This window comes from Podarcis tiliguerta, assembly GCF_965153285.1.
Source record: "Podarcis tiliguerta genome assembly, chromosome: Z".
Lineage (NCBI taxonomy): Eukaryota > Metazoa > Chordata > Lepidosauria > Squamata > Lacertidae > Podarcis > Podarcis tiliguerta.
Genome location: NC_139553.1, coordinates 825,985 through 845,648, shown reverse-complemented (window position 1 = coordinate 845,648; position 19,664 = coordinate 825,985). Strand labels below are relative to the sequence as shown.

The 19,664-nt window shown below is 48.1% G+C and overlaps 1 protein-coding gene across 1 annotated transcript in view; it reads left to right on the top strand.

Moving 5' to 3' along the window:
• ADGRD2 (adhesion G protein-coupled receptor D2) overlaps positions 1–18,293 on the top strand; it is a 71,427-nt gene extending 53,134 nt beyond the window's left edge. Inside the window, exons 23-26 of the mRNA XM_083422933.1 lie at positions 946–1,087; positions 1,190–1,248; positions 10,499–10,529; positions 16,960–18,293. Of these exons, the coding sequence (XP_083279059.1) occupies positions 946–1,087; positions 1,190–1,248; positions 10,499–10,529; positions 16,960–16,967 (240 nt within the window). The 3' untranslated portion in view covers positions 16,968–18,293. The remainder of the gene's footprint in view (positions 1–945; positions 1,088–1,189; positions 1,249–10,498; positions 10,530–16,959) is intronic.
• The last annotated feature ends 1,371 nt before the right edge of the window (positions 18,294–19,664 follow it).

Genomic DNA, 19,664 nt, shown 5'->3' with positions numbered 1-19,664 from the left:
TCCCTCTTGCTGTTCTGGCTTCTGGGATAGCTGTGCAGCCTGCATTCGCTCCATACGACACTCACACATTTCCCCATACTTTTTAGGAGGGGAAAAGTGAGTCTTATCGAGCAAAAAATACGGTATATAAAGTTGTTTGGGTGATGGCTGTTTCTGGCTGACTGTTTCTTCTCCAAACGTAAAGAGCACCAGAAGAGGCTGCTCTGGATCAGGCCAAAGGAGGCCCATCTATTCCAGAGTCCTGTGATCACAGTTCCCAGCCAGGTGCCCCCAAGGAAAACCCACACGTGGGAGTCGAGCGCAAGAGCAACTCTCCCCAGGGACAGCCTTTGGCAATCTTTTGTAATATGGTGCCCTGTGCAAGGCCCACATTTGGTGCCCCAAAGCAGATCTTCTCAGTTATGGATCTTCTTGATTTTGTGTCCCCTGCACCACCCTAATGAATATAAAAAACTTCTGCAAACAACTGCGCTGCATATTGTTCCAAGCTGTTATCTCAAATCATTGCAAAATCAGCCAGCGCATAACTCCTGCTGGCCTCAGTGAAAGGGAGGAATATATTTTTTCATGCTGTGTCATATTAGCGAAAGCCATCTTGCCTCCTTTATCAAATCTTTCAAGTCTTAAGTAAAGCTGTGCAATTAAATGCCTAATTATAAATAGAAGTCGGCCTGTACTCTTTTTAAAAAATAATAATTTAAGTTCTTAGGGAGGCTTGGCATAGAAAACGATACAGAGAAGATTAGCACGGCCCCTGCGCAAGCGGATCTTCTTGATTTTGTGTCCCCTGTACCACCCTAAATCCAGCACTGCTCTCCGTCCCCCCTCTGTGGCATTCGGGTGCCTTGCTGCCTCCAACTGCGGAGGGCGGAGCGTGGCCTTGGGGGGCTGGGAGCCGCCTGTCTGGGGGTGCGGATGCTGTCCAACTGCTTTGTGTCATTTCAGAACTGTTCCCACCCCATCAACTATCTGTCAAGCCCTAGGAACACGTCCTGGGAGGTGGGTAAGTTCAGCCCCTCCACCCCAGAGAATACAGCCTCGCCCTCCTCGGAGAAGGACTCTGCAACGAAGAACAGCAGCGGAAAGGGTACAGAGGTGGCGCTTGTTCCACCTGCAATGAAATTAGCATCTTTGACTATTTTTGTTTTGTTTTTGCATCCCGGCTGATCCTCCTTTCTCCCTCACACAGGGAACTTCAGCGCCAAAATCCCAGCGGGACTTGCATCCATTATGTCTCCAGAGAGGCCGGTATGTAGCTCATCCCCACCTACCCAGATTATTTGATTTACAGTGGTGCCTCGCAAGACGAAAATAATCCGTTCCGCGAGTCTTTTCGTCTTGCAGTTTTTTCGTCTTGCGATGCAAGCCCATTAGTGGATTAGCGCTATTAGCGCTATTGGCAGTTTAAGGGCTATTAACGCCTATTAAAGGCTTAAGGGATTAGTGGTTTAGCTGCTAAAAGGCTTTTAGCAGCTTAGCGCTTCAGAAAAAGGGGTTGGGGAGCGGGGAAAAAACTCAAAAATTTTCGTCAATTTTCGTCTTGCGATGCAAGAACCCTTTTGTCTTGCGGGTTTTCCGTCTTGCGAGGCATTCGTCTTGCGGGGCACCACTGTATTTATTTACTTACTTATTGCGCTTACATGCCGCCTTCTCTTCTGAGGAGCTCCAAGGTGGTCAGATGGTTCTCCTTAAGTTATTCTCACAGCAACAGCCCTGCAATGTAGGCTAGGCTGGAAGGCGGCGACTGCCCCTCACAAGGTTTCGCCCAGTGAGCTTCTTGATGGCCAGGAGAGAGGCTAGAATCCTGGCCTCGCAGGCCATGGTCCAGCACTAACCATTGTGTTGCACTGGAAGCTGCTTTGTTCCAGGCCGCACCCTTGGTCCACCTGCCTCCACCTCCTCTGATAGGAGGCCTTGGCCCAGATGTACCTGGAGGTGCGGGGGGGGACGTTGAACCTGGGACCACCTGCAGCTGCAGCCTCTTCCTCCCTCCCTTCTCTTTAATGAGCAGAGCTCCTCCTGTTGGTTAGAGGAAGCCACGAGGGCTGGTCACGCATTCCAAGTGGCGCTTGAGCCACTGCTGGGCTGAGATTTAGTCCTTCAGCTTCTCCAAAGTTCCCTCCCCCTGTGAAGGAGGCTTCTGTTTTCCTACCTGCGCTGCCAGGGGCTGGACTGATCCCCCTTGGGATCCCTCCCAAATTCTGATTCCACTTTGTTCTCAGAGCTCTTAAGAATGTCTTTAGGATTCCAGTGGGTGCAGAATTTGAAACTTACCTTATTGTTGTGAAGTGGCCAAGGGTGGTGTGTGTGTGTGTGTGTGTCTGTGTGTCTGTGTGTGTCCCCCGAAGGAAATGTTTCTTCTGCACGGATCTGGACCCCCACCCCATGGAAGGAGCTATCTCATGATGACGCCTTCCTTCCCCATTGAGAACTCAGAATGGCTGCAAATGCACCTGACTGATGAGATGCATAGCTGTCAAGTGTCCCTTATTTGGCGGGACAGACCCTTATCCCAGCCCCATGTCCCGCTTCTGTCCCTTATTGACGAGGCTTCATTTGGCTGCAGGCTGGGCTTTCTGCCTTTGGCTCGGAGGGGCTCAGAAGTTGAACATCCCTGTCCCCAAAAATCCCTTATTTTGGCTGCTGATCCCTTATTTTTGAGGCTGCTGGTCCCTTATTTTCAAATCTGTAAGTTGACAGCTAAGATGAGATGGCTCTGTAGAATGAGCAAAAAAAGACAAGCGCCCGCTGGCTGCCTCAAAAGTAGGAGCAGAGGAAGATGCTTTGCACAGAGTCAGACCCTTGGTTCACCCGACTCAGTACTGTCTACACGGACGGGCAACAGCTTCTCAGTGTGTCACCTGGGGCCTTGCCAGGCCCTTCCTGGACTGGACCTAGGACCTTTTGCCTTAGAAACAGGTGCTCCACCGCTAAGGTATGACCTGTCCCATAAAACTAGGTCCCCAGTCAGAACCACACCATGGGGCCACCTGACTCAGCATAGCTCTCCAGGGTTTCAGTCCCCCCCCCCACCTGCATCATGGAGTTGCCAAGTATTGAAAATGGAACTCTTCGTGTGCTTTCTGCCACTGAGCAATAGCCCTTGCCCTGAAGTGAAGTAAGGTAAAAGCCAGTGGGACTCCCTCCCACTGGAGGCAGCAGTGGCAACCAACTGGGATGGCTTTGATAGAGGGTTAGGCAAGTGCATGGTGGGGGGGGGGTGCCTACGGATGGCTCCTAGCCAGGACGGCTCCACAGCTGGAGCGGCAGTGCTTCTGAATGCCAGTTTCTGGAAACACCGGGACGGAAGAGGGCTCTGGTGCGCCAGTCCTGCTGTCGGGTTTCTCACGGCAGCTTGGCCGCTGTGGGAACAGGGTGCTGATCTGCCAAGGCTCTTATTACATTCTTATGTTCTCTGCCCCACCCATGAGAGATTCCCCTAAATATATTTTCTCTGCTTTGATGATTTTGGAATGCAATTTCTTTTCTCTGCAAGTGATAGAGGCGGTAGGGGGAGGAGAACTTTGCCCCTCCCCCCTTTTCCAATGCAGTGTTAAACTGGAGCCAAATATAGCTGTCTGATGTCTCCCCCACTTTGTGGCATGTCCTCAGTATCTGCTAGCGCTGATTAGGTGCCCTAGCCCCCTTTCACCGCCTTGTTTTCCTCCCGTGGTTCCTGAGAGGGGGACTTTCCCCTCCTCCTTCCAGAGCCCCACCTTTATCATCTTGCCTTCGCAGGCAGGGAGCAGCAATTCGTTTTAGAGCTGTGCCAAAGGCACTGGAGGGTAGGAACACGGGGGGCTCCCGAGAGCCTGGGCGACCAAAACAACAAGCCCACCTAAAAGGGTCACGGCTACTGAGCTGCCCCTAAAGCAGGCAGGCGTGTTGCGGAAAGACTGCCATGCGTTGCTAGAGGCAGGGTTGACTCCGGGCAACTCGCTCATTGTTCCATCAAGCTTTCTGCTGACAGCGGCAACCTCTAAGCTGACAGTCTGAATGAAGGACTCTGAAAAGTCAGAAATAGGTTTTCAAAGTTGATTACTTTTTTTTGGCCCTGTTTGTCCCCCGCTATCAAACTGGATTATGCCAAGTACTAACTATTCAACTCCCAAGGGCACTAGTTGCCTCTCAGCCAAATAAACAGTGCTCATCCTCCCCATCTTGTTTTGTTTTTGTTTACTAAACCATCTGAAAAACAGGCTGGGGAATCTTCTAGCAAGGATGAACCCTGGGCTCATTTTGCTGCCCTGATTGGCCAAGCCAATCAGCGGCTGAAATGGAAACCCATCAGCTTCTCCCCATTGACCCCGGGCGTTGGGCAAGAGGGACCATGCCATTGCCTGAGCTCCTAGGAACTCAGCCTTTGGCTCAGGCCAGAGGGATTAATTTTGCAATTTGCGTAGATTTCTGAAAAGCCAAGGTCGGTCGCTGCTGATTCCCATCTGTTATTCCCAGAAGCAAAGATACGATCAGCTGCACACAGGGCTTAGAATGCTGATTAATTTCGTTGTTGCTTTACACCACGGAGAGACAACAAGAAGAGAAACACATAATTAAAAAATAGAAGACTGAGTATAAACATAGAATTAAAATAAAACCCGTTAATGTCATGGGCAGGATAATAATCAATGAAATCCACAGATAAGCAGGTCGAGGTGACCGTGTGCTTCCTTATTGACCTGTGTAATAAAATCTTAAAAACAGTGCTACCTCAGGTTACAGACACTTCAGGTTACAGGCTCCGCTAACCCAAAAATAGTACCTTGGGTTAAGAACTTTGCTTCAGGATGAGAACAGAAATAACGCAACAGCAGCGGGAGGCCCCACTAGCTAAAGTGGTGGTGGTCGTGTTTAGTCGTTTAGTCGTGTCCGACTCTTCGTGACCCCCTGGACCAGAGCACGCCAGGCCCTCCTGTCTTCCACTGCCTCCCGCAGTTTGGTCAAACTCATGCTGGTAGCTTCGAGAACACTGTCCAACCATCTCGTCCTCCGTCGTCCCCTTCTCCTTGTGCCCTCCATCTTTCCCAACATAAAGTCTTGGAGCCTCAGCTTCAGGATCTGTCCTTCCAGTGAGCACTCAGGGCTCATTTCCTTCAGAATGGATCGGTTTGATCTTCTTGCAGTCCATGGGACTCTCAATAGTTTCTCCCAGCACCATAATTCAAAAGCATCCATTCTTCGGCGATCAGCCTTCTTTATGGTCCAGCAGCTAAAGTGGTACATCAGGTTAAGAATAGTTTCAGGTTAAGAACGGACCTCCAGAACGAATAAAGTTCTTTTTAAAATATATATATATATTTATTAGAAGTTTAATAACTACAGAAAAAAAGGGAAAAGAAAAACAACAAAAAACAATAAAAAATTTAACAAACAATACATCAAAAGTAAAACGAAAAACAAAAAAAAAAGTACATTAAAGCAACAAGAAGAACAGAAACATTTAAAAACACATCCAATGTTTCCATATCTTTACGTTTCATTTACTTGTTTCATCGACCTCCTCACACCTCCCTTTTTTGTATTCTAGTTCAATTTAGCTATTTCAGCAAATCCTTTCCATCTTTCTCAATTTATTGTTCTATAGTTTATCTTAATACAATCTAACTTTAAATATTCCACTTTGGCCCATTAACAATCAGTTTTCCCTTAATTCTTTATAGCATTTCTGCTAAAACCATATAACTTCATTCCAGCATTCTTCTAACATTCATTAATTTTGCAATATTTCTGTAAATATACTTTGAATTTTTTCCAATCTTCTTCCACCGACTCTTCTCCCTGGTCTCAGATTCTGCCGGTCATTTCCGCCAATTCCATGTAGTCCATCAGCTTCATCTGCCATTCTTCCCGGGTGGGTAGATCTTGTGTCTTCCAATACTTTGCGATAAGTATTCTTGCTGCTGTTGTGGCATACATAAAAAAAGTTCTATCTTTCTTTGGCACCAATTGGCCGACCATGCGCAGGAGAAAGGCCTCTGGTTTCTTCAAAAAGGTGTATTTAAATATCTTTTTCATTTCATTATAAATCATCTCCCAGAAGTTCTTAATCCTTGGGCACGTCCACCAAAGGTGAAAGAATGTACCTTCAGTCTCGTTACATTTCCAGCATTTATTATTGGGCAAATGATAGATTTTTGCAAGCTTGACTGATGTTATGTACCACCTGTAGATCATTTTCATTAGATTCTCTTTTAAGGCATTACATGCCGTAAACTTCATACCTGTGGTCCATAACTGTTCCCATTCAGCCATCATAATGTTATGTCCAACATCTTGTGCCCATTTAATCATAGCAGATTTCACCGTTTCATCTTGAGTATTCCATTTCAACAGCAAGTTATACATTCTTGACAAGTTCTTAATTTTGGATCTAACAATTCTGTTTCTAATTTTGATTTTTCCACCTGGAAGCCTAATTTTTTGTCCAGATTATATGCCTCCATTATTTGATAGTAATGGAGCCAATCTCGCACTCTGTTTTTCAATTTTTCAAAGCTCTGCAATTTTAACTTGTCCCCTTCTTGTTCCAAAATTTCCCAATACTTCGGCCGTTTGGCCTCCATATTGAGTTTTTTCAATGCCTTCGCTTCCATTGGTGACAACCATCTTGGGGTTTTATTTTCTAACAGATCCTTATATCTTATCCAGACATTAAACAATGCTTTTCTGACAATATGGTTTTTAAAGGCTCTGTGTAACCTTGTGTAACCTTTAACCTTGTCATACCACAAATATACATGCCAACCGAATACGTTATTAAAGCCTTCCAAATCCAACACATCAGTGTTTTCAAGAAGCATCCATTCTCTCAGCCAACAAAAAGCGGCTGATTCATAATAAAGTTTAAGGTCTGGCAGGGCAAATCCACCTCTTTCTTTAGCATCTGTTAATATCTTAAATTTTATTCGAGGCTTCTTGCCCTGCCAGACAAATCTAGAGATATCTCTCTGCCACTTCTTGAAACAATCCATTTTGTCCACGATTTGCAATGTTTGAAACAAAAACAGCAACCTTGGCAATACATTCATTTTTATGACAGCAATTCGGCCTAACAATGATAGTTTTAAATTTGACCATGTTTCTAAATCCTTTTTCACTTCAGACCAACATTTTTCATAGTTATCCTTAAATAAGTTCACGTTTTTAGCAGTCATGTTAACCCCCAAATATTTCACTTTCTTGCCCAGTATTAATCCTGTCTCCTTCTGAAACTTTTCTCTCTCCATCGCAGTTAAGTTTTTCTCTAAGACCTTGGTTTTCGTCTTGTTTAGCTTGAAACCTGCTACCTGACCAAAATCTTGAATCAATTCCAATACTCTTTTAGTACTAGATTCTGGCTCCTGTAAAGTCAATACCAAATCATCATCAAATGCTTTCAATTTGCACTGTTTAACTCCCACTTGTATACCTTTAACCAATTGGTCCCTTCTAATCATGTTTAACAGAACCTCCAGGACCGATATAAAAAGCAATGGAGAGATTGGGCACCCTTGTCGTGTTCCTTTCTCAATCTTAAATTCTTCCGTCACAACATTATTCACAATTAATTTAGCCTTCTGTTCTGAATAAATCGCACCTATACCATTTCCAAAACCTTGACCAACCCCCATCCCCTGTAGATTCTTCTTCATAAAACTTCAAGAAATATTGTCGAAGGCTTTCTCCGCGTCCACAAATATCAAAACTGCTTTAGTGTTAATCTTCACTTGTAATTTTTCTATGATATTAATTATGTTCCTCGTATTGTCAGACAAGTGTCTGCCCGGGAGAAAGCCCGCTTGATCTTTATGAATTTCTTCTGCTAATACCTTTTTTAGTATTTTAGCCAATATATCTGCAAAAAATTTGTAATCCACATTAAGCAGTGATATGGGGCGGTAGCAGAACGAATAAAGTTCTTAACCCGAGGTTGCTGGATCAGGCCAGTGACCATCAAATCCAGCACCCAGTTCTCACAGTGGCCAAGCAGGTGCCTGAAGAGGAAACCAGAACAAGAGCCATATCTCTCCAGCAACTGGGATTCAGGAGCCCTGCTGCCTCTGACTGTGGAGGCAGGCAGAGCCATCAATAGCCCCCTTCTCTTCCATGAATTCATCCAACCCTTTTCAAAGCTGTCCAACTTGGCAGCCATCACCGCCTCCTGTGGGAGGGAGTTCCACGGTTTAACTACGCACTACATAGAAGACTCCCTGGAAAAGACCCTGATGCTGGGAAAGATGGAGGGAACAACAGAGGACGAGATGGTTGGACAGTGTTCTCAAAGCTACCAGCATGAGTTTGACCAAAATGCGGGAGGCAGTGGAAGACAGGAGTGCCTGGCGTGCTCTGGTCCAGGGGGTCACGAAGAGGCAGACACGACTAAACAACTAAACAACAACATTACGAAAGGCTTCCTTTTTTCTGTCCTAGATCTTCCCAAGCAAGCCAAACCTCTGCAAATATATCCCTTTTACAGGACGGAGAGCTTTTCTGTTGTGCCAAAGAGGGACAAACCAGGCTCTCAGCAGCATCTGCAGAAGGAAGAGCTGGGTTTTGACATCGCCTGCAGGCATTGTGCTTGTTTCAGCTCCCTGTTATCAAAATGCAGGGCTAGGAAGGGCCTGGGGAGCCAAGCCCCCTTACTGCCGTAGGGCAGGGAAACCCTTTGCCTTGCCAGTGGGGCTCACACGCAGTCCCGTAACTGAGTATGCCAGCCTTAATGGCAAGAAACCTGCCTGTTTTATTAGGGAAGAGGGAAAATAATGTTAATTCACAGCTAGCAGCCTTCTGAGATGAAAGTCAGAAACTGTGCAGTGTAGCATAGCCCCCCGATCACCGGGTCGAAAGGAAACCCCCAGCTCACACACTTCCAAGACGACCTACTTAGAAACAACAGGAGGTTTCTAGTCCTTGTTATGTAAAACCTCAGATTCTCAGTATAATAAATAATAATAATAATATAATTTTATTTATACCCCGCCCTTCCCAGTTCAAAAACCGGGCTCAGGGCAGCTAACAACAAATTTAAAACACTGAATTGATGCAACAAAAAACAGCATAAAATACAGTATAAAACGTGAATAACAATAAATTCAGAATTCAAAAATCAATTTGGGGGAAATCCATCCAATAAACATTAGATGTATGGAGCATTTGAAATGAAGGCTTACTTACTTACTTACATGCATTCATATCACGCCTTTTTCTCCTAGGAGCTTGAGGCGGCTTCTCCTCGTTCAATCCCTGCAAGAATCTCCCTGCGAGGGAGGTTAGGCTGAGAGAGGCAGTGACTGGCCTGAAGTCCCACCCTGGGAGCTTCATGGCCAAATGTGGGGAATTGAACCCTGGTCTCCCAGGTCCTAGCCCAGCAGACTAACCACTGTGGTCAGGGCAGCTGATAGGGAATGCACTAAAAAGTGGGGGGTAGTATCTGATGGATGAGAAGATACATAAACCTCTGTGCGAACAGATATGGATGAATGATGGCTATGTTCTGCCTCCGGGTCAGAGGCAGTGATGCTTCTGAGTGCCTGTTTCTGGAAGCCCTGGTGCTCAGGTCCTGCTTTCCCATAATGGGCATCTGTTTGGCCACTGTAAGAACAGGAAGCCTGGCTGGATGAGCCCCTTTGTCCTGATCCATCAGAGGCTCTTCATCAGAAGATTCCACCTAAACATTAGGAAGAACTTCCTGACAGTAAGAGCTGTCCGACAGTGGAATTTGCTGCCAAGGAGTGTGGTGGAGTCTTCTTCTTTGGAGGTCTTTAAGCAGAGGCTTGACAACCATATGTCAGGAGTGCTCTGATGGTGTTTCCTGCTTGGCAGGGGGTTGGACTTGATGGCCCTTGTGGTCTCTTCCAACTCTAGGATTCTATGATTCTATTCTTCTTCTTGTGTTCTCACATTCTTACTGCTGTACAGTGGTACCTCTGCTTACGTATTTAATTCGTTCTGGAGGTCCGTTCTTAACCTGAACTGTTCTTAACCTGAAGCACCACTTTAGCTAATGGGGCCTCCCGCTGCCAGAGCGCGATTTCTGTTCTCATCCTGAATCAAAGTTCTTAACCCGAAGCACTATTTCTGGGTTAGTGGAGTCTGTAACCTGAAGCGTCTGTAACCCGAGGTGCCACTGTATAACCTTGCCGTAAAACAAATAGGAAGGAACGCTAAAAAGCAGACCAGACATTGCACGTGACCTCCCATGCAGGCTTTGTGAAAGCAAGTCTGTGTGGATGCTCAAGAAACAGCCACTGAGAAGAGTCCCGCGCCTCTTGTGCTGATTTCAGCCTCACAGGCTGTGCAGTGCAGGGAATCAAACAGTAATTCCGTCAGTAGAGCGAGATCAGATGGCTACCAGGTAGACTGACTTAGACTGCTTCATGTTTGCAAAGCACTTTTGCATTGGTCTTACCAGAGGAAGGTGGGTGGGTGGCTGCTGAGAATTGCAACCATTTATATACCTGTTGATGTGTTCTCCCTCTCTCTCTCTCTCTCCCTCTCCCTCTCCCTCTTTCTCTCTCAGGCTGTTCAACTGACTGCATTCAAATCATCAGGTAATGCTTTTCCCACCTTCTCTTTTCCTGGCCTCACCTGAGCGTTCTGTGTCACCTGATTTTCACTTTCTTTGATGATGGGAGTGGGGGAAGCCACCACTCTTTTTTGTTTCTGCTTTAAAAGTCTTTGTTAAGTAATTCCTCCCAGTCTTAGGCATTTTCACTTGCTCATAGTGCTGGCAAAAAGACTCAGGTGGGTGCAGAATCCTTGTTGGTGAGAGGGACGTTGCCTTGATTTCTAAAAGCTCTGTATAGGATAGGTTCAGGCTAATAATAATAATAATAATAATAATAATAATAATAATTTATTGTTTATACCCTGCCCATCTGGCTGAGTTTCCCCAGCCACTCCGGGCGGCTCCCAATCGAGTGTTAAATACAATACAGTATTAAATATTAAAAACTTCCCTAAACAGGGCTGCCTTCAGATGTCTTTTAAAGATACGATAGCTAAGGGACGTGGGTGGTGCTGTGGGTTAAACCACAGAGCCTAGGGCTTGCCGATCAGAAGGTCGCCAGTTTGAATCCCAGTGACGGAGTGAGTTCCTGTTGCTCAGTCCCTGCTCCTGCCAACCTAGCAGTTCAAAAATGCAAGTAGATAAATAGGTACCGCTCCGGCGGGAAGGTAAACGGCGTTTCCGTGCGCTGCTCTGGTTTGCCAGAAGCGGCTTAGTCCTGCTGGCCACATGACCCGGAAGCTGTACGCCGGCTCCCTCGGCCAGTAAAGCAAGATGAGCGCCGCAACCCCCAAGTTATCCGTGACTAGACCTAATGGTCAGGGGTCCCTTTACCTTTAAAAATAAAAAATAAGATAGCTGCTTATTTCCTTCTGATGAGAGGGCGTTCCACAGGGCGGGCGCTACTACCGAGAAGGCCTTCTGCCGGGTTCCCTGTAACCTCACTTCTCTCAATCAACCTGAGCTGACCCAGCCCTTCAGAAGGGTTGCACAAATTTCACAATTTTCTCAAAACACACCAGACGAGCAGCTGTGCCAAATAGTTCCAAGTGCTTGTGCGGTTCATCTCACTTGGGGGGAGGGGATGTACAAACCTGAAGTGAGGCTTGGTTCCTGGACAGTGGGCTGAGCAGCGTAGCACCAACCCCCCCCCCCCCCCAGTTGCTCACATGGGGGGAAATCAATGGTGGCGCTTTCTTCTTTGTGTTTTGTTTTAGAAAAATGTTGCTGGCACTCGCCATGAAGTTGTTACAGTAAGTGCTGCACTTTTAACGGGGTTGGGGGAAGGTGCCGGTACTGAGTACCCTTGAGTAACCCCCCCCCCCAAAAAAAGCCCTGGGGGGAAATAAAACAACGAACCCAGCGGGAGCGAGAGCAGAGGGAGCCACAGGTGCTGTGAGCACTCAGAGGTCGCTGACCCTCCATCAACAAAGCCCCTATTTCCCTGTTTTAAGCTCACTAAATAGGGACTTATTTTCTTTAGTTGTAGGTCTGAACAAAACCTAGACATCTTGAGATGAGGGCCCTTGTTCAAATATTTTGTTGGGGGCTTGCTTGTGGGTGTGCAACCCCCACATGTGTGTTTGTACACACTCTTGTGAAGCACAAAGTCTTTGCCCGTTCATTTCTGCTCCTTTCTCTCTCTCTACCTCTTCCACCCAACCCTTTCTGTCTAAACAATCCTGTTTAAAATACGTGGCAAAGCATCTAGTCAGCCAAAAGGATAGCCATGAAATTAAGGTCAGGCAAGAGTTAGATCTGGAACTCTGGCTGATTTTGCAAAGATGTCCAACTCTCATTTGCTGAGCCATATCAGCAACAAGGACTTGCTGATCAGAAGGTTGGCGGTTCGAATCCCCGCGACAGGGTGAGCTCCCGTTGCTCTGTCCCTGCTCTTGACAACCTAGCAGTTTGGAAGCATGTCAAAGTGCAAGTAGATAAATAGGTACCGCTCTGGCGGGAAGGTAAACGGCGTTTCCGTGCACTGCTCTGGTTCGCCAGAAGCAGCTTAGTCCTGCTGGCCACATGACCTGGAAGCTGTACGCCGGCTCCCTCGGCCAATAAAGCGAGATGAGTGCCGCAACCCCAGAGTCGGCCACGACTGGACCTAATGGTCAGGGGTCCCTTTACCTTTACCTGTCAGCAACAAAATTTCTTTCCCCTGCCTTCAATTATTATACTGCTCAAATGAAGAAATTTTGGAGGAACCAAGAATGTGAAAGGACTGTGAGGTCGGGATTGTAGCTCAATAGTGGAACACCTGCTTGGCATGTAGAAGACCACAGGTTCAATCCCCAATGACTTCTACAGGTAGGGCTGGGAGGGACTCCTGAAACCCTGGAGAGCTTCTGCCAGTCTGTGCAGACAATACTGAGTTTGATGGACCAATGATCTGACTTGGTTCATCCCATTGCTCTGTCCCTGCTCCTGCCAACCTAGCAGTTCAAAAGCACGCCAGTGCAAGTAGAAAAATAGGTACCGCTTCGGTGAGAAGGTAAATGGCGTTTCCGTGCACTCTGGCTTCTGTCATGGTCCTCCGTGTGCCAGAAGCAGTTTACTCCTGCTGGCCACATGACCCGGAAAGCTGTCTGTGGACAAACGCCGGCTCCTTCGACCTGAAAGCGAGATGAGCGCTGCAACCCCAGAGTCGCCTTTGACTGGACTGCTTCCTGTGCTCCTGTCACTCAAAACAGATTCCTGGGTTTTTAGTACTAAATGTATGCCCTTCACATCAGGCTCTGGTGGGTGGATCTTGGGGTTCTGATCACAACAACAACAACCACAATCCTGCAAGCCTTTAGGTTAAATCCATTAGGTCAAGTCCAATATATGAATATGATGCTTTGGGTGGACTCCATGCTAACAAAGGCTCTTTCCTGCCTCTGCAGATCAGATTATGTGTCTTATTTAGCCACTGCAGGAAAAGGATGCTGAACTCCATAGGCCACTGGCCTCACCTAGCAGGCTGTCTTACGTTCCTATGTAAACTTCATGGTAAAGGGTAAAGGTAAAGGGACCCCTGACCATTAGGTCCAGTCACGGATGACTCTGGGGTTGCGGCACTCATCTCGCTTTATTGGCCAAGGGAGCCGGCGTACAGCTTCCGGGTCATGTGGCCAGCAGGACTAAGCCGCTTCTGGTGAACCAGAGCAGCGCACAGAAACGCCGTTTACCTCCCCGCCGGAGTGGTACCTATTTACCTACTTGCACTCTGACGTGCTTTTGAACTGCTAGGTGGGCTCTGATGGCCCCCTGACGTGGTGACTATGCTCTGCCTCCACAATTGGAAGTAGAAAGGCTTCTTAGAATCACACAATGGCAGAGCTGGAAGGGACCCCGAGGTCATCTAGTCCAACCCTCTGCAAGGAAGGAATTGCAACTCTGGCAGGTGGCCATCCAACCTCTTCTTTAAAACCTCCAGTGAAGGAGAGTCCAGCCCCTTCCAAGGGAGTCCGTTCTGCTGTCTAACAGATCTTACCATCAGAACCATAGGGCTGTAAGGGACCCCAGGGGTCATCTAGTCCAACCGCCTGCAATGCAGGAATCAGAAGGTTCTTCCTGAAGCTGCAGGAAGTGAGAGGGCTCTGGTGCTCGAACCCTGCTTTCTGGTTTCCCGCAGGCATCTGGCTGGCCACTGTAGGAACAGGAGGCTGGGCTGCTCTTCAGGTTCATCTGGCCATCTGTCTAGGTGGGCAGAGACTGAACTTGCCAACCTTTTGCCCCCCAGATGTTTTGGTCTACAATTTCCATTGTGTCCCTCCAGGCAGCACCAGGCAGGTAAAGCCTGAAATAGACAGATGTTGTTGTTGTTTAGTCATTTAGTCGTGTCCGACTCTTTGTGACCTCATGGACCAAAGCACGCCAGGCACTCCTGTCTTCCACTGCCTCCCGCAGTTTGGTCAGACTCATGCTGGTAGCTTCGAAAACACTGTCCCACCATCTCGTTCTCTGTTGTCCCCTTCTCCTTGTGCCCTCCATCTTTCCCTTTTCCAGGGAGTCTTCTCTTCTCATGAGGTGGCCAAAGTCTTGGAGCCTCAGCTTCATGATCTGTCCTTCCAGTGAGCACTCAGGGCTGATTTCCTTAAGAATGGAGAGGTTTGATCTCCTTGCAGTCCATGGGACTCTCAAGAGTCTCCTCCAGCACCAGAATTCAAAAGCATCAATTCTTCAGCGATCAGCCTTCTTTGTGGTCCAGCTCTCACTTCCATACATCACTACTGGGAAAACCATGGCTTTAACTTAGACAGATAAACCACGTCTAACAAGCTGTGGTATGTTGTAGCTGGATAACCCTGGACTCCAGGGCTCCCTTTCTTTCAAGACCACCAGTTGCCCCCTTCCCACCGAGACCACTGACCACTGCTTGACCACTGCTTCAATATCCCTGAGATGGAGCTAGGAACCAAGCAAGTAAGCCGCTTTGCCAACCCTGATTTAGAAAGAAAGGGAATATTTCCCACCTGGGCACTTTTGCCTTTTAAACTCCCTGAAGTCCCTGTACCACCATGACTGCAGGAACAAAAGGGGATTTTGCTGCTTCTTCCCTGACACTGGGCATATTTATCTGAGAATAAGCACCGTTTTCTCGTGGAAAAGAATGGCATAAAGTAAAAACAATTTTGAAAGAACTTATTTTAATCACGCACACTCCCGGCCAACCAACCACAGGCTATACAATAAGTGAGAATAATGGAAGAGGTGAAGCAGTGATCAGTTTTCTTCATCTGAAGGCTTTGACCTTAGCCGTGTTTATGGTTTATTTACACCATTTATTTGCTGCCGAGGTGGCATCCAAGAGCAGACATAAAAAGGGGGGAAAGGAAAGGAGGGGGGGAAACAGGAGCAGGGTAGGACAAAAAGAGTTATGCAGAGCTAGGAGAGGCGAAGAACGAAATCTGTGGCTGGTTTGCAACCAATTGCTTGTCAGCTACCTTGCAAAAATATATATTATTTTAAACCTACGGATAGTTGTGCTTGATTCCTGGGCATCTGCTATGGCGTGGTGAAGAAAGAGATATCATTAAACCAAGACGGACACAATTCGTTTGCATTAGGAAGGCTGCACTCCCTCCCCCTCCCCCTTTGAAAGCTTCTGGACCCCATTCACAGCACAAGAGGCTACAGGTTCCTACCTCCGAACGCAGACATGCACCTTCTAATGAGTTTCTGGCTGCTTTATGAAGACATGATCTTCTGTCAATATTCATTACACCCCATTATGCGGGGAGGTGAGGCCCCTGGGAAGTAGGGGAGTGGTGGGGGGGTGCCGCTACATATTTGCACAGACAATAAGAAACACATCTTTTTCATCTTGGTGAAGAAGGCAATCGCCTCAGTCCCCGTCTCCTCGAGTGTCAGCCCATTGTTTCCCTGTGATAATTTCATTATCCGCTTTGAATACATCTTGTTTGTTGCTAAGCTGTGCATAGCAACATGTGCCTCGTCTCCACAGCTGGGCACCCGAGCAGCCGAGAAGAAGCCATTCTGACGAACTGGAGCTCACACAACCGTACCCGACTTGGATTTTGTTTATATAAACAGCAGGCAGCCCTCAAGCCCCAGGGGCCTGGCAAAGCAGCGGTTCGGAGGCAGACTTTGGCAACATCCGCACCCACACACTTGGGAGCGATGCCGCTTTTAACAGCCGTGGATTCTGCCCCCAAAGAATTCTGGGAGCTGTAGTTTGGGGTGCTGAGAGTTGCAAGGAGGCCTCAGTGTTCCTCCTCATGAAGCTACAATTCCCAGAGTTCCCTGTGAAGACAGGTTGCTTCTTAAACCACTCCGGGAAATTGCAGCCCTGTGATTGGAGCTGAGGCCTCCTCAGCACCCTGCAGCTCCCAGAATTCTTTTGGGGGAAGCCATGACACTTTAAAGGGGAAGTAACCGTGGTTAGGGACGCGGGTGGTGCTGTGGTCTAAGCCACTGAGCCTCTTGGGCTTGCCAATCAGAAGGTTGGCGGTTCAAATCCCCACAATGGGATGAGCTCCCATTGCTCTGTGCCAGCTCCTGCCTAACTAGCAGTTCGAAAGCACATTAAAGTGCAAGTAGATAAATAGGTACCACTCCGGCGGGAAGGTAAACGGCGTTTCCGTGCGCTGCTCTGGTTTGCCAGAAGCGGCTTAGTCCTGCTGGCCACGTGACCCAGAAGCTGTACGCCGGCTCCCTCGGCCAGGAAAGCGAGATGAGCGCCGCAACCCCAGAGTCAGCCATGACTGGACTTAACAGTCAGGCGTCCCTTTACCTTTTTAACAATGCTTTAAGTGTATGAAGGTGGATTTGGAAGGACTGTTGATGCTGGGGAGGCTCTCCACCTGAGGTGATGGGCAAGATGGCGCCACCTCCCCATTCCAGATACACTGTTGCATTGGGAGCGTTGGAGGGCCCTGATCCTGCAGCCTCCAGGACCTGTGATCCCTGACCCAGCGTGGGTTCTGCTGTTGGCTGTGCTGACGCCTCTGTCTCTTCTCCCTTAGGCTTATGAGAGGAGTGGCTCCAGGTGATCTCCTCCTCCACCACCACCCCAGTTCAACACAAATGATCGAAGAATTGCATCAAGGAGACCAGAAGGCTATGTGCAGCTGGCTGTTTCTTCCTCTGCTTTCCCAATATCTGGCATTGAACAGGCTGGGCTTTGGCCCCTGGTTGACTGGCCAGGGGAGTATTTGCCAGGCGTCCTTCTTCCCCGACTCATCCATTCTGGTTTCCTTAAATCTGTTGATGTCCTCCTCTCACGGACTGTGACTCTTGCTGGCTTTTCTTATTGTGAGCTTTGTATGGCCTTGGAACAGCAAACCTGGGAGTTCACAGTCAAAACTCACCCCCCACCCCACCCCCAGCCCACTTTGCTTTTTGTGTTTTGGGCGAGAGATAGAGCTCTGTTTTCCTATGCGAGAAAAGTTGCGCCACCCTGCTCATGTCCCTACAAGACGTGCCACTGGTTTCTCATTTTTGAAAAACAACAACCGAGTGAACACAGTGGGAATGCATTGAGACTTGACCCACGGCTGAGCTCTCCTCCCCGCTGCTTGTGAGGGAGCCAGGGTAAGGATTAGGGGTCTCAGGCTGCGAAGTGGGGAACCTGAATCCCCACTTAGTCAAGTGAAGCTCACTGGGTGACTTTGGGCCAGCCACTGCCTCTCAGCCAAACCTATCTCACAGGGTTGAGAGGATGAAAAGGGGGGGGGGACCATGTACCCCTCCTTGGAGGAAAAGGTGCTATTCAAATGTAATTAATAAATAACGACACTTGTGGCCCTGTTAAAGGTTCCCAAAGTGGCACGTAGAAATTGCCCTCTGAATCAGCAACGCACTACGGGCCTGCACCTCCATTTCCTCTCGCTTCCACTCCGGTGGCCTAAATTGCACGTCCCCCTTTTTGGGGAGCCCTCCACCTGCCGCCCAAGGCACCTCGTGGCCTTCCTCTCTGCTCTCCTGCCTACAAGGGCTTCCTCATCCCCGGGGTCTTCCTCCATGACGCCAGAGGATTAAACATATTTTCAATGCCAACTCCGCGGAGTCAACTCCTGCCTTTTCTCCCGTTCAGAATTTGCTTTGTGTTCTTCAAGTGTCTCAGTGCCCTGAGCCTGATGTTAGAAACCTTTAGATTATTATTTTTTAAAAAGTAATAATATTGTGACACAGTTTTAAAAATGGTGGAGCCATGCTTTTGCAAACTAACCCGTCTCCTGGTTTTCTGCTGTTTCCTGTGTCTTGCTCTGTTGCTGCTGTCTGTTCGTCGTTTTAACAAACTGATTGTATGGATTAGTGCCTGGCTGACTTGAGCTTCCCTTGGAGCGAAAGTGGGGTTTATTAAACTTTCAGGATAACTACTAAGGTTTCTGGGCTGCTGCTTTGGAATGTGATCAGGATCGTGCCTCCCCCCCCCCCCTGAGAGAGGGAGAGGGAGACAGAGACAATTTGCTCATTACACCAAGCAAACCTCGATCATGGTTTATTACAGCTTGTGGCTTGTCTGGATGAGACCACGCATGCACCCTCATCCAGGTCACATCCTTGCTGGTGGCAGTGATTCAGCCACCAAGATCAGAGGATGAGCAGAGCAGTCACTGTCTCCTCCCTGTGCCCCGTCTTGGCTTAGCATCACGTGTGAACCAGACCGTCACAGGTAGTCGTTCATTTGCGCCAGTGCCCAGCCACTGCAGCTTGCACACTGGATCCACCAAACAACAATAATTCAAGCCAGCAGATAAAAAATTCAGCAACTCGTGACTCGAAGCAGCCCATACGGCCAGCTAAAAGTCTTGCAGGCTGTTCCACCAACAGGCTATCTCGATTCGAGAAAAGCCCCGTTGCCAAAAAATAAAAATAAAAAAGTAAAAATGAGTAATGGCTCTCTTCCTCCTGCCTTGAAATTTGGCAGGAAAGAAAACGAAACTCAGAACAGTGCAGTGTCATTTTCGTGGGATTTGGAAAGCAAACACTTCCATTCAGCTCTGCCTCGTGCTTTTGCACCAGACTTTAAAGCAGCTCTGCTGATCTGGAGCGCCAGGGGTCTCCCCCCCCCCACCTGTTTAAAAACATAGCCCAGATATAACACCTTCCATAACTAAAAACGTGGTGGAATGTGGCTTTGAAGAGGGATGGGGGGGTTTGTGTCTCTTAATCTCTTTTTGGGCTCCCAACTCCCTTCAGCCCCAGCCAGCGTGTGACGGGGAGCCCCAGCTGTTCCTATCTCCCACCCTCTCTTGACCACTGGCCTTGGAGACCCGGAGTCTGATAGTGCCTGAGAGGCCTGGCAGGCAGATCTTATCGGGGGGGTCGGCATGATCACCACCCCACTACTGGCGCTCTCTCCCTCTCCCCAGCGCTGAGGTCATCACTTCGCAAGGGGTGGGGAAGCGGACTGATCTGCTCAGTGGCCATTGAGCCTCATGGTCATTCCCTGGTAGCCTCCTGCCCTGCCTTCCCAGAGAGCCCAGCAAAGGCCTCTGTCGAAACTAGAGGGAAGTGGGTGAGTGGGAGGAATTCCTCAGAAGACCTTTTGTTGAGGACATTTCTGAGGTTTTCCTTTTTCTCATGCCCCCAAAGAGAAGGCCCCTTTATAATAATAGTAATAATTTATTATTTATACCCCGCCCATCTGGCTGAGTTTCCCCAGCCACTCTGGGCGGCTTCCAACAGAACACTAAAAACAGAATAACAGAATAAAACATTAAAA